Source organism: Puma concolor, unplaced genomic scaffold (assembly GCF_028749965.1).
Source record: "Puma concolor isolate L17-30 unplaced genomic scaffold, mPumCon1.1.hap2 unalloc_scaffold_22, whole genome shotgun sequence".
Classification (NCBI taxonomy): Eukaryota; Metazoa; Chordata; class Mammalia; order Carnivora; family Felidae; genus Puma; species Puma concolor.
The window spans coordinates 420,869-433,592 of NW_028240228.1; the positions used below are offsets into that span (position 1 = coordinate 420,869).

Sequence of the window (12,724 nt, forward strand, 5' to 3'; positions counted from 1 at the left end):
AAAAGTACAGCCATTGTGATATGGTTCAATTTATACACTTATGTATGCAAATAATTTTTTTAAAAAAATGAATGGTACGTTTTCACCTTAAAAGGATGCTATCTAATGGTAGAACATCAGTAACTGTAAGCTGAGTGTTTATGGGGATTCATTGTTTCCATTCTACTTTTGTATATATTTAAAATTCTTTACAATAAAAACATTTCAAGAGAAGATTTTTAAGAAGGAATTCCATTAATTTTTAGTTGGAAATCAGTTGCTGCTTTATTCACAACCTGCCATCAGGGCTAAGAAGTACCTTTTGTAGTTGTGGTTCTATAGATGGGGAATTGTAAAAGTTATACTGGGTGCTAACCAGGTGAGAGAACAGAAAAGGACATTAGAGAGCTGAAAAGGAATTAAAAAAAAGCACCAAGATTACAAGATTCACATGCTTAAGTGTCAATAACTGAATAGAGTGGATACATTGGTGGCTATTTCATTTTTAAAAATTTGAAAGTAAATTGGAAATTTTCTAGAGAAAATTACAAATCCTCCTTACATTAAATAATGACTTGCTGCCTTGGTGAATCTCCACATCACTTACTTGTGTATGACCTGATTTATGTTTCCACGTAGCTAAAGGAAAAGTCTACAAGCATAGGTTACTGGATGGTTTGAAGTCTCTTAGTGGTAAGTGAGAAGCATAATACCAAGCCAGATGATTCTAAGAGACACATTATACTGTCTCCTAGATATCCAATTGTGAACTTCACTAACCTCCTTAAATACTGATATCATTCCTAGCTTCTGATATAGACCTGTGAGCAAATTATCTCCATATAGAAATTTAAATAAATTTTACATAAGAGAAAATAAAGTCTGTGTCAGAACAGTAAAATTAAAGGGAAAATATTTGGGGAATTTGGTTAGGCGTTGAGACAATAAAATAAACAAAAATGAGCCCACTTATTAGTGAGAAGATAAAATAATGTTTTTCATTACTATGAATTATTAAATACTAATGCAGGCCCTTTTAAAGCTTATGCTTTGTAAACCTGTCCCCATGATCCCACTAAAGAAAGAGGTTCTTTTTAAAGAGCTATTATCTATTATTATCTATTATTGACCCGCTTTGTACTATAGACACTTGATGTTCCTGCTGAAAATGACGTTAGTATATGTCAACAATTTGATGTATTTGCTAAAACAAGTCAACTGTCATGCTATATATGAGCCTATTTAAGTTATTTAAATCCAAAAACTATACAGCATGCTAATTGACTATAATAATGCATCTTGGACAATTAGTTCAAGATTTCAGTTTTTGGTTTTTTTTTTCTGCAGACGGAACTTTCTAAGAACTAAAATCCCCCAAACAAAAATTTTAGAAAAAGATCCCTTGCCTGCAAAAGAAAAATATTTCTGACAGGGGACACCCTTTATATTTCCACCTACACTACAGCCATGTGGGCCCATAGGTTATTTAAATATATAAACTGTATTTTTCTTTCCTTTGGCTATTTCTTGACCATTTTGCTTTTCTAAGGAGGGATTGTTAATGCCAATAAACTTGATTCAGTTTTGAAAACCATGGGATGGAAACTCACAGAAGACGAAATTAAGGATCTCAAATGCAACCTGCCCACTGATGGTAAGCATTGAAAATATTTTTAAGTTCTTTGGGAAAAATCTTACCATGATGATTAGATTCCCAGCTCATTGTTCTTTATGGATCTTGGTTATGGGATTGAAGAAGTTCTACCTTTTTCCATTCTTCTTCTTCTCACATCTGAAGAAGGCATTGAAGAATAACCCCTTCTTGGGGGCTGGGGCAACTTTCTTAGCGTACTTCCTATTTGTAGAGGGCAGGAACCCCACTTTAAGTCATGAACAGAGTACCTTTTAGTTTAAGTTTTATACTAAAATAGGGTTGACTTTTTATCTGATTGATTACAACTTGCTTAATGTGCCAATAGTTACATCTACAATTCTTTTTGAGATGTGCTTCTCATTAGATTTAATTGTAGACCCCTTGAGTTTTATCAGACTTCCCTGGGGAGAAGCACAACCTAAGATGCTTGTTCCTGAATTATTTTTTTCAAATTTGGAGGATTTACTAGGCACCATGTTAATCAAATCAGAGGTTTCAACAAAAGGAATGATGATCACACTCTTCATATTGCCTTTGCCAGAAGACTTAGTTTTGAATGCCCTTGGTCACTAAAAGAAATTCCAGGTGTTATCTTCTATTTGTAGAAGATGAGAACTAGTTCATTTTTTGTGCCATGTCGCACCCTGAATCTCTGGATTCTCTCTGTTCTCCTTTATCCTTGCTTGCTAGCCAGCCAGTTGTTTTCTGGGTTCATTTCTTTTTGTAGTAACTTGTCCGTTGCTGCCAATATCAACCAGATACTCTAGTAACACTGTATTTCCTAGCTTCTTCTTTTTTTTTAAGTTTATTTATTTATTTTTGAGAGAAAGAGAGAGAGGGAGTGGAGGAGGGATGCAGAGAGGGGGAGAGAAAGAGAGAATCCCAAGCAGGCTTCAGCATGGAGCCCGATGTGGGGCTCGAACCCACAAACTGTGAGATCATGACCTGAGCCAAAACCAAGAATTGGAGGCTTACATGACTGAGTTACTCAGGCGCCCCACACAGCTTCTTCTTTTAAAGTACAAGCATATTCAGTACATTTTCTGCCTTCTAAGTTGTTGGAATTGCTAAACTCACCAACACCATTGCAAGGCATGGGTTCATTCCAGCCTCCAGTAACAATTTCTTCACCAAACACTTCCAGCACCAGAGCCAATGCCACATAGTTTTGGTGTTTTTGCTACTACTTTTGTTGTTGCTAAGACAGCAACACACTTGTGGTTCCAGTTCCTTTTTTTTTAAGTTTCTTTATTTTGAGAGAGACAGAGATGGCCTAAGCAGGGGAGGGGCAGAGTAAGAGGGAGAGAGAGAGAGAGAGACAGAGAAACCCAAGGAGGCTCCTCAGTGTCAGTGCAGAGCCCAACACTGTGCTTGAACTCATGAACGGTGAGATCATGACCTGAGCTGAAACCAAGAGTCAGACGCTCAACCGACTGAGCCACCCAGGCGCCCTGTGGTTCCAGTTCCTATTATCAGCTAGCTATGCTGCAGTAGCAACAAACAACCCCCAAATCTCAGTGGCAACAGAGTTTTTTTGCATGACACTCAATATTAGACACTGCCCATAGGTTGGCTGTCCATCTGTTCTCTACTATAGGACATAGGATGCAAGAACAGTCCCTGTCTGGACAGTGTCACTTTTGTAACAGGAAAAAGAGAGATGATGGAGCCATGTGATAGTTCTTAAAGTTTCTACTCAGAAGACACTCAAATATTTCATTTGACAAAGCAAATTGCACGATATCATTGGGAACAGCAGTACAATCCTCCCATAAGACAGACTTGATACAGAGGGGAAGAGAATATTTGAACAAACAAGATATATTCTCTTAAAACAATATATCTGAAAATGCAAGGAAAAGCAATTTATACCCATTTTGATGCATTTTAAAATTGATTCCATAATTACAGAACATCTAGTCAATTTAATATATGGAGCCATCAAAAGAACCAGTCAGCTCTATTCTTATATACAAATATATGCATAGAGTATCTCTAAAAAAGATAAACAAAAAATGTCAATGTTTGTTCCTTAGAAGGAAGAGAATTCTGACAATGGAGATGTTTATAAAGGAGACATATTTTTCACTGTATTCTTATTGGTAACATTTGAGTTATGTAATTTATGCTTATGCTGCCTAGTAAGAATAAATTGATTTAGAAACATATTATGCGAAAAGCATGATTCACAAAAGGAAAAAATTGATAAATTGTACTTCATTAAAATTAAAAGCTTTTATTCTGGAAAGCTGTGTGGAGATGGTGGAAGACAACCTACCGTCTGGGAGAAAATATTTGCAAATGATACATCTGACAAAGCAGCAGCATCTATGGCATTTAAAGAACACGCAAAACTCAGCAATATAGGGGCATCTGGTGGTTCAGTCAGTTGAGCGTCTGACTTTGGCTGAGCCTCGTCTTGGGCTCTATGCTGACCACTCAGAGCCCGGAGCCTGCTTCAGATTCTGTGTCTTCCTCTCTGCCCCTCCCCCTCTCGTGCTCTGTCTTTCTCTCTCTCTCTCTCTCTCAAAAATAAACATTAAAAGGGGTTTTTTTTTTTTTGATTTGAGAAAACCTCAGCAATATAAAATACAAACAAACCAATAAGAAGATGGGGAAAATATATGAAACTATATGAATGAAAATACATTGCACCAAAGAGGATATACAGGTATCAGATAAACACATGAAGAGATGCTTGACGTCATTAGGTATTAAGGAAGTGCCATTTGAAACTGCAGTGAGATATCATTGCATACCTATCAGAATAGCTAAAATAAAAAATAATGACAACACCAAATGTTGATGAGGATGCTTGAGAAACCGGACCACTCATACTTGGTAGTGGGAATGTAATGATACAATCACTATAGACAAAGTACCAGTTTCTTACAAAACTAAGCATAGAGCTACCGTAGCAATTACACCTTTGAAACTTAGGTTCGCACAAAATCTGTACATGAACGTAAGAGCCAAAAACTGGCATCAGCCCAAGTCTCCTTCAACAGGTAAATGGCTAAACAAACTTGTGGTACATACATATTATGGAATACTATTATTCATCAGTAAAAGTACACTATCTGATTCATGCAACATCTTGGACAAATTTCCAGATAGTTATCCAGAGCTAAAAAAGCCAACCTCAGAGCTTACATACTGTAAGATCTTTACATATCATTTTTGAAATAACAAAATTTTAGAAATGGAGGACAGATTAGAGCTTGCCTGGATTTAGAGATAGGGGATTGGTGGAGGCAGAAGGAGGTGGATGTGGTTATAATAGGGTCCTTGTGGGACTGGAACTGTTCAGTATCTTGACTGTGGCAGTGCATACGTGAACCTACACAGGTAGTAAAATTGTCTGGAATTTAATAATACAAAGACATACACATGAGTACAAGTAACACTAAGGAAATCTAAATAACATCGGTGGATTGTATCAATGCCAGTATTCTGTTTTTGGTATTATTCTATGGCTTTGTAAGTCTTATCATTAAGGGAAGCTGGACAAAAATGTACAAGGCATCTCTCTCTATTTTTTCCTACTAACTTCATATGCATCTACAATTACCCAAATAAAATTTTCAAAAAAAATATTAAATTGGAAATAAAATCTGTTAGTCTATCAGTGTGATAACTGCCCCCCCCCCCAATTGCTAATATAAAGGATTTGTCTTCAAAGTGCTTAATAATTTATCTTGTAATCCAAATGGAGGAAATAAATCTTTCTGGGTCTGTTAAAACACCAGGGAATATTGAATGAGAACACATTACCTGAGAAAATCACTGCTGAAACCCAAGTTTAAACATTTTTGAATAGCATGTACCAAACATAAACCCATTGTCATGGCCTGATAGAAATAAGAAAGTTCTTCAAAGTCTGAGAGCTAAAAAGTAGACCCTGGACAGTAAGTGGCTTTTGACTCTTATCCCTTGACTATTGTAGGTTTGATTTTTTTATAGAAGAATTAAGTCATAGTTGTATTGTTGATGTTATATTTTTCATATTTAACCTCTTTACACTCATTCTCAAGAAGTGGGTAAAAGTAGAGAATATTATTAGTACGGAAGTGTTGCTGGAATATTTTCCTCTCCTATTATTTGTGTGTTTCACTGTCTCTTTTTATTATTTGCATTTCTTCTTACAGTATATGGGAGAACTACAATGAAAAAGTTGTGTAGTGGATTAAAAGCTTTTACAGGTCAGTGGGAAGTTATATAAAACCAAGATCTGCAGACTTTATGTAGTAGTATAGTTTTAAATAATATTTTTTACCATTCTATTGCTGATTTGTAAATTGTAGCTTTCAACCTTTTCTAATGGAACATTTGCTCCTAATGTCCCACGGTTTACCTTTATATATAGTAATTAAAAGCCTATAACTTACTAATAACTTCTGAACTTTCTGGAGTTTTTATACTAATAATACTTACTTCAACATTATTAATAGATTCCCAAATCAGAGTATATCAAGCAACAGCAAAATAAAGCTTTTTTTTTTTTCCATTCTTGGAACTGGAAAGAATTATGCTGAGTGAAATAAGTCAGAGGAGGACAGGTATCATATGTTTTCACTCATGTGTGGATCTTGAGAAACTGAACAGAAGATGATGGGGGGAGGGAAGGGAAGAATATAGTTACAAACAGAGAGAGAGGGAGGCAAACCACAAGAGACTCTTAAATACAGAGAGCAAACTAAGGGTGGATGAAGGGGTGGGGGAGAGGGGAAAGTGGGTGATGGGCATTGAGGAGGGCACTTGCTGGGATGAGCACTGGGTGTTGTACGTAAGCCAATTTGACAATAGATTATATTCATTTAAAAAAGTTTATTTATTGTCAGTATCAAGAGCAAATAACATATTTCAGAAAAAAATTAAAATATATAGTATTCTCTGGTAAGATGGATAAATGAATTGATGTTGATATTTCATTAATCAGACAGTTATTTAGGTAAAATCTATTCTCTTCTACTTTGACTTCTTGTCAGATTAAGAAAACATACTTTTCAGTATTTTTAAGCAAATTTGATATATGACCCTTCTCAATTCTGTATGGATGTATATATCTTATTATATCTTTGAACTTGCTCAAGTTAGGAAGAAACATGCTTAACACTATTAAATTATTACTTGAAATAATTATTCTATAAAATTCTTGAATGATCACGTTTCATATTTTCAAAGGAAAAATATTAATGTGCAACATCTATCAGATTTTGTGAGGAACATGGGTATTGAGCTAACAGATAAAGAACAAAAGAGGCTGCTAAAGAAGCTTCCAGTTGATGGTAAGCCATAAAGATACTTTAGTAGCCTTCTAGAATACTTAGCTTTATGGTACCATGGGAGAAGTTTTAAAAGTTCTCTTTAGGGGCGCCTGGGTGGCTCAGTCGGTTGAACGTCCAACTCTTGATTTTGGCTCAGGTCATGATCTCACAGTTCGTGAGACTGAGCCCTGCGCAGGGCTCTGTGCTGGCAGCATGGAGCCTGCTTGAGATTCTTTCTCTCTTTCTCCCTAGCTCTCTCTGCCCATCTCCCACTCACTCTCTCTCTCTCTAAATATATAAACTTAATTTTTTTTAAATTTCTCTTCTAGCATTTAAAATATATATATATTTAAAGTAATTAGAAAAGGCAGATTTTAAGTTATATCTATCAATCTATATATCTCTCTCTCTATATATAACCCAGGCCACCAGGGGCAAAATAAATGCTGTCATGTCATGCCCTCTGGCCAATGACAAAACTATTAGAAAAAAAAATGAAGGAATGTGATTAGGGGAGAGAATTTTAGAAGAATTGGACAAGAGAAATCAAAGGATAAAGAAACCAGCATAGAGAGACTGTCAACTGTTCTGTCAGGGGTTTAGAATGGCATAATTGTCACTATTGTATCCCGTCTCATTTTTTTGTTGTTATTCGAGGATGAATAAGAACATATTTACTCAGTAAATGAAAACTCTCCCTGAAATTCTGAAGTATATGTATTATGTTTCTGAGCATCTATATAATGCTTTGTCTGACATAGACACAAAGCAAATTCAATTAGTTGTCTTTAGCTTAAGTTGCAAAATCCCTTCATAAATTATTTCTTGTCCATAGTTTCATCAAGGCAAAGCTTAAGGCTCTTTAACACGATGTTAAAATAGAGTTTGGTACTCATGTTTCAAAGCAATATTAATAGTACTGAAAAGGATTCTATTTTTCCTTATTCCTAGTTTTTTCATATTAATAGTAAAAACATTTTCAATATAATAGTAACAGAGCACTGATAGATTTCTAGTATTTAATGTTCTTTCATATTTTAGTATTTTTTGTCATTCCTTATGTCTCTTTCCTGAGGAGGGAAGGTTGAAAGAAGTAAAGTCAATACTGTTCTAGAAAACATGGGAATCGTGCTCACAGGAGAGGAGCTTCAAAGTCTAACAGATAACCTACCAGTTAACGGTAAGCACTGTGGTTATTTCTCTGCGTTTCTGCAGAGCTTTGCCTGTGAATGTGCATATGAGAATTTTTGAAATTAGGATTATTTGATGCTGAAAGGAAATGTATCTTAGAGTAGAACCCATTCTAAAGTAAAAAGAAATCCTGCCTCATTTTTAAAATTTAAAGTTATCAACATGTTTTCATACAGAAAGCAGAGAAGCCAGAATGCTTATCTGAGGAATAGTCAGAATGTAGAATAAAACTTCTACGGATTAAATTTAAAAGTGATCGTACGCTGGCTAACGCTTCATTTCTTAGTTCTTCCAATCTGAACCATTTGCTTTTTTGTCTTATGTGTTCTCCCTGAGTGATTTTATGAACCCCTACTTTTAACCATCTGTTTGAACCATCAGTTATGTTCTTTCCAGTCTTCTCCCCAGTCTTCAAACTATTTTATTCTAAATCTTCTGAGACATTTCTATTCAGTCCACCCCAAATAGCTGTTCAAGGATAAAATTTGTAATCTAATATATTCCATATCTTTTTAAACTGATCATCCTTTTTTCTGCTTCACTGACCCTGCCAGAAATCTCTACCCACTTAATTACTTGCTGCTGCCTATTTAAACTCCTAAATATTTTTAAAATCCATTCCTACTCTTTAGCTCTGTATCACTACCCTTCTTTCTATTTCTTTTTATCTCTTCTTAGACTGCTAGATAACTCTCTCTCTGCCTATAATTTTGTTACTTTTAAATCCACTCTACACACAGTGGGCAGAATGATCCATTTCTATGTAAACCTGATCATAAAACTAGTTGGGGTTTTTTTCTCCCCATCTTATCTTCCCCTCTTCTACTTTTCTGTACCTTCTTTCAAAACGTTGAAATAACTCAAGGCTCTGATGGGTTCTCTAAGTGATCTTACCTACTTTTTGAGCTCTGAATTCTATCTGTATGGTAATGAATCACTGATAGCTATTCCTAACCTAAAACACTCCTTGGATCTCTATTTGGTTTATTCACTACCTATTTGCAATCTCCACTTGGATAGCTCAAATAACTTGTAACTTAACTTGTCTTAGTCTGAGCTCTTGATTTTTCTACTAAAACTCATCCCTTCCCAGTATCATTACAAGGCATCACCACTGGAGTTTGTCTTGTGATGTCTTTGTCTAGCTTTCGTATTAAGGTAGCACTAGCCTCATAGAATGAATTGGTGTTTTTTCCCACTTCTGTTTTCTGAAATAATTTATGTAGGACTGATATTATTTCTTTAATTATTTGTAATAATTTACCAAAGAAGCCATCTGGACATAGTCCCTTCTCTCTGAGAAAATTTCCAATGCTAAATTTTCTTGTGTGTTGCAACACTATTCAGATTTTCTGTTTCTTTTTTATTCCATTTTGGCAGCTTGTGTCCATTTTGGAATCTATTTCATGTAAGTTGTTTAATTTCTGGCATAAAGTTGTTCACAGTATTCCCTCTTTAGCCTTTAAATTACTGTTAAGTTCAATGGGTTAATCCTTTCTTTCATTACTAATTGTAGTCATCTGTGTCCTCTCTCTTTTTTTCTTGGCTAGTCAATTTTGATGATGTTTTCGAAGACTAAATGTTTGGTTGCATTGAGTTTCTCTGTCATTGTTCTCATATCCTCTCTAATCTTCATTATTTTCTTCCTTCTGCTTGTCTTTGGTTTGGCTTGCTCTTACTTTCCTAGATGAAGATAAAGACTTAATTATGGATTTGAGATCTCTCTTCTTCTCTAACATAGTTATTTAAGGCTATAAATTTTACTTTAAGCGCCACCTTCACTGTGTCTCATGTATTTAATTTTTATTCAGATAAAAATACATTCTAATTTCTCTTGTAATTTCTTCTTTGACTCATGGATTACTTTGAAATGTGTTGTTTGATTTCAAAATATTTGAATGTCTCGGATTTCCTTTGGTTGTTCATTTCTAATTTAACTCTGTTGTGGTCAGCGAGCATACTTTGCATGATTTCAGTCCTTTGAATTTTATTAACACTTGTTTTACGATTTAGCATACAAGATAATCAGACGCTCTTTGGAGTCTCCAAAAACTTCTAACAGTGTAAAGGGATTCTGTGACCAAAATATTTGTTTTAGAGCCTTTTTTTTTTTTTTTTTTCCTGATAATTCTAACACTTGAGTCATCCAAGGATTGGCATGTGTTGATTGCCTTTTCACTTGATAATTGATCTCATTTTCCTAACTTTTTGTATGTTAAATAATTCTGAATTGTATCCTCAACCTTGTCAACTATTTTGTTGTGTAGACTCTGGGTCCTTTTAAAATTCATTGGAGAATGCTGGTGGGTTTTGTTTTAGCAGGTAATCAACTCTGAGATTCAGAACACAAATTCCATCTCCCATTTCTCTGGATGGTTCCAGTCTCAGTTCATTCTACAAAGCTCTGTTTTACTGCTATGGGTCTGTCTGCATGTGCCACTTGGGTTAGTCTGAGACTTGGGCCCTGGTTTAAATCTTAATTCAGTTCTCAAAGCCATTGCAAGAATGCTTTCTTTGTATCTGTCTCATGCATGCACAACTCAAAAGTGAGCCCAAGACTTTTACAGATTCATACACAGAATTAGGGGATCCCTTTCTCCATTGTTCTCTCCTCTCTGGAATTACCCCATATTTTCCAGCCTGAAGGGGCCTCTTTTCCAGGTTTCCCTGGTCAAAGAGATGGAGTTTTTAATCAGTCTTAGCTTCCTGCTCTGCCTTGCAGTTCTGTGATTGGGGCCCCACCCTCAGGACAAAGCCATTAGGGAAAAGAGAAAACCAAAACAGAAGGCTCACCCCCGTTGCCAGTCACTTCTGCAAGTTTTGGTTCTCTTCTATAGTCTAGTGTTGTTGCTTTTTGTGTTTTCTTTAGACTTTTAGTCTAATCATCAGGAAAAATAGATTGTAGAGAGCTGATACGGCCATGGCAGAATCAGAATCAGCCTCATATTTCATTATTTAAAAAATATATATTCTTTAAAATTAAAAAAATTAAAAAATATATATATGTAAATAATACTTTCACATTTTAGCATGTGAATCAGGATGCATCTTATAATTGTTACCAATCACATAGTAGAGTTATTACATTCTTGTCATTGAGTCTGCATTTGTGAATTTGGTTTTAGCCTGTCACTGTGGCACATTACCACTTTCAGTTGTGTATTGTTGGTACCCCATGCGTTGAGTTTAATTGCTGTTTAAAAACTTCTCCAAAAAAATTGCGCTGTCATTAAGAATTGAAGGGAAAGTTGTGTATACAGGAAAAGCATGGGAACAGTGGCAAAGTATAAATTTATGATTAGTGAAGAAAACATCTCACCATTGGAGGAAAGACCACAATTCTGTTTTTCAAAATTTTATTGCAAAGCTACAACAAAATGCTTTTTGGACCTAAGAAAGAAAGAAACCCACAAGTAGAAAATCTATACTACCTGTTGTTAATGATGCATACACAAAAGAATTGCCTATGATACACCATACAGTGTAAGTGAAGGCAAAAGAAACTGCCAAATCCCTCACAAAGGTAAAATAAAGTTCCAAGCAATGAGGATGGACATCAGACATCAACTTGTCAAAATTTCTTGTTAACTTTAATTGCACCAAAAAGAATGAAATAGGAATAAATTTAACCAAAGAGGGAAAAAAAATCTGTGCTCTGAAAACTATAACACATTGGTGAAAGAATTTGAAGATGACACAACAAACAAATAGAAAGATATTCCATGCGTAGGGATTGGAAGAACAAATATTGTTAAAATGTCCATACTATCCAAAGCAACCTACAATTCAGTGCAATTTACCAAAAGCGCGTTCTACAAAACTAGAAAAAATAATCCTAAAATTTGTTTGGAACTGCAAAAGACCCCCAATAGCCAAAGTAATCTTGAGAAAGAAAAACAAAGTTGGAGATGTCACAATTCCATATTTCAAGATCTACTTCAAAGCCATACTAATCAAAACAGTATGGTGCTGGCATAAAAACAGACACAGGGATCAAAGGAACAGAATAGAGAGCCCGGAAATAACCCCGTGATGATATGGTCAATTAGTCTATGACAAAAGAGGCAAGAATATACAATAGAGAATAGACAGTTTCTTCAACAAATGGTATTGTTGGACCATTTGTCCGGAAAACTAGACAGCTACATATAAAATAATGAAACTGGACCACTCTTTAATACCATACACAAAAATAAATTCAAAATGTATTAAAAACCTAACTGTGAGACGTGAAACCATAAAAGTCCTAGAAGAGAACACAAGCAGTAATCTCTTTGATATCAGCTGTAGCAACATTTTTCTAGATATGTCTTCTAACACAAGGGAAACAAAAGCAAAAGTAAACTATTGGGACTACCTCAAAATAAAAGCCTTTTTTGCACGGTGGTGGAAACTATCAACAAAACAAAAAGGCAACCTACTGAATGGGAGAAGATATTTGCAAATGATATATCCAATAAGGGGTTAATATCCAAAAAATATGAAGAACTTATACAACTCAACACCAAAAAAAAAAAAAAAAAAAAAAAATCTGATTTTTAAAATGAGCATAGGATCTGAATAGATACTTTTCCAAAGAAGTCATACAGATGGCCAAAAGACACATGAAAAGATGCTCAGTATCACTCATTAT

At 35.0% G+C, this 12,724-nt stretch overlaps 3 protein-coding genes and 1 long non-coding RNA gene across 23 annotated transcripts in view; 3 read left to right on the top strand and 1 right to left on the bottom strand.

Moving 5' to 3' along the window:
- Positions 1 to 806, top strand: part of LOC147571554 (uncharacterized) — a 197,300-nt gene extending 196,494 nt beyond the window's left edge. The window contains 1 exon segment of the mRNA XM_086696292.1: positions 787 to 806. Coding sequence (XP_086552418.1) covers positions 787 to 806 — 20 coding nt within the window.
- Positions 1 to 12,724, bottom strand: part of LOC147571557 (pleckstrin homology domain-containing family M member 1-like) — a 198,821-nt gene that overhangs the window by 90,755 nt on the left and 95,342 nt on the right. For 2 of the 20 annotated variants that reach the window (XM_086696252.1, XM_086696238.1), the window contains one exon: positions 4,859 to 4,973. The exons of 17 other annotated variants lie outside the window; for them this stretch is intronic. The gene's annotated coding sequence lies outside the window, so the exon portion shown is untranslated. Of the gene's footprint in view, positions 1 to 4,858; positions 4,974 to 12,724 lie in introns of those variants that run through there. One more of the 20 variants, XM_086696257.1, reaches the window with a different exon arrangement.
- LOC147571558 (uncharacterized) lies at positions 1,310 to 5,836 on the top strand. The gene is made up of 2 exons (XR_015247300.1): positions 1,310 to 1,633; positions 5,782 to 5,836. It is a non-coding gene; the product is annotated as an uncharacterized LOC147571558 (long non-coding RNA).
- LOC147571559 (EF-hand calcium-binding domain-containing protein 13-like) overlaps positions 6,861 to 12,724 on the top strand; it is a 30,239-nt gene continuing 24,375 nt past the window's right edge. Inside the window, exons 1-2 of the mRNA XM_086696293.1 lie at positions 6,861 to 6,921; positions 7,979 to 8,080. Coding sequence (XP_086552419.1) covers positions 6,861 to 6,921; positions 7,979 to 8,080 — 163 coding nt within the window. The remainder of the gene's footprint in view (positions 6,922 to 7,978; positions 8,081 to 12,724) is intronic.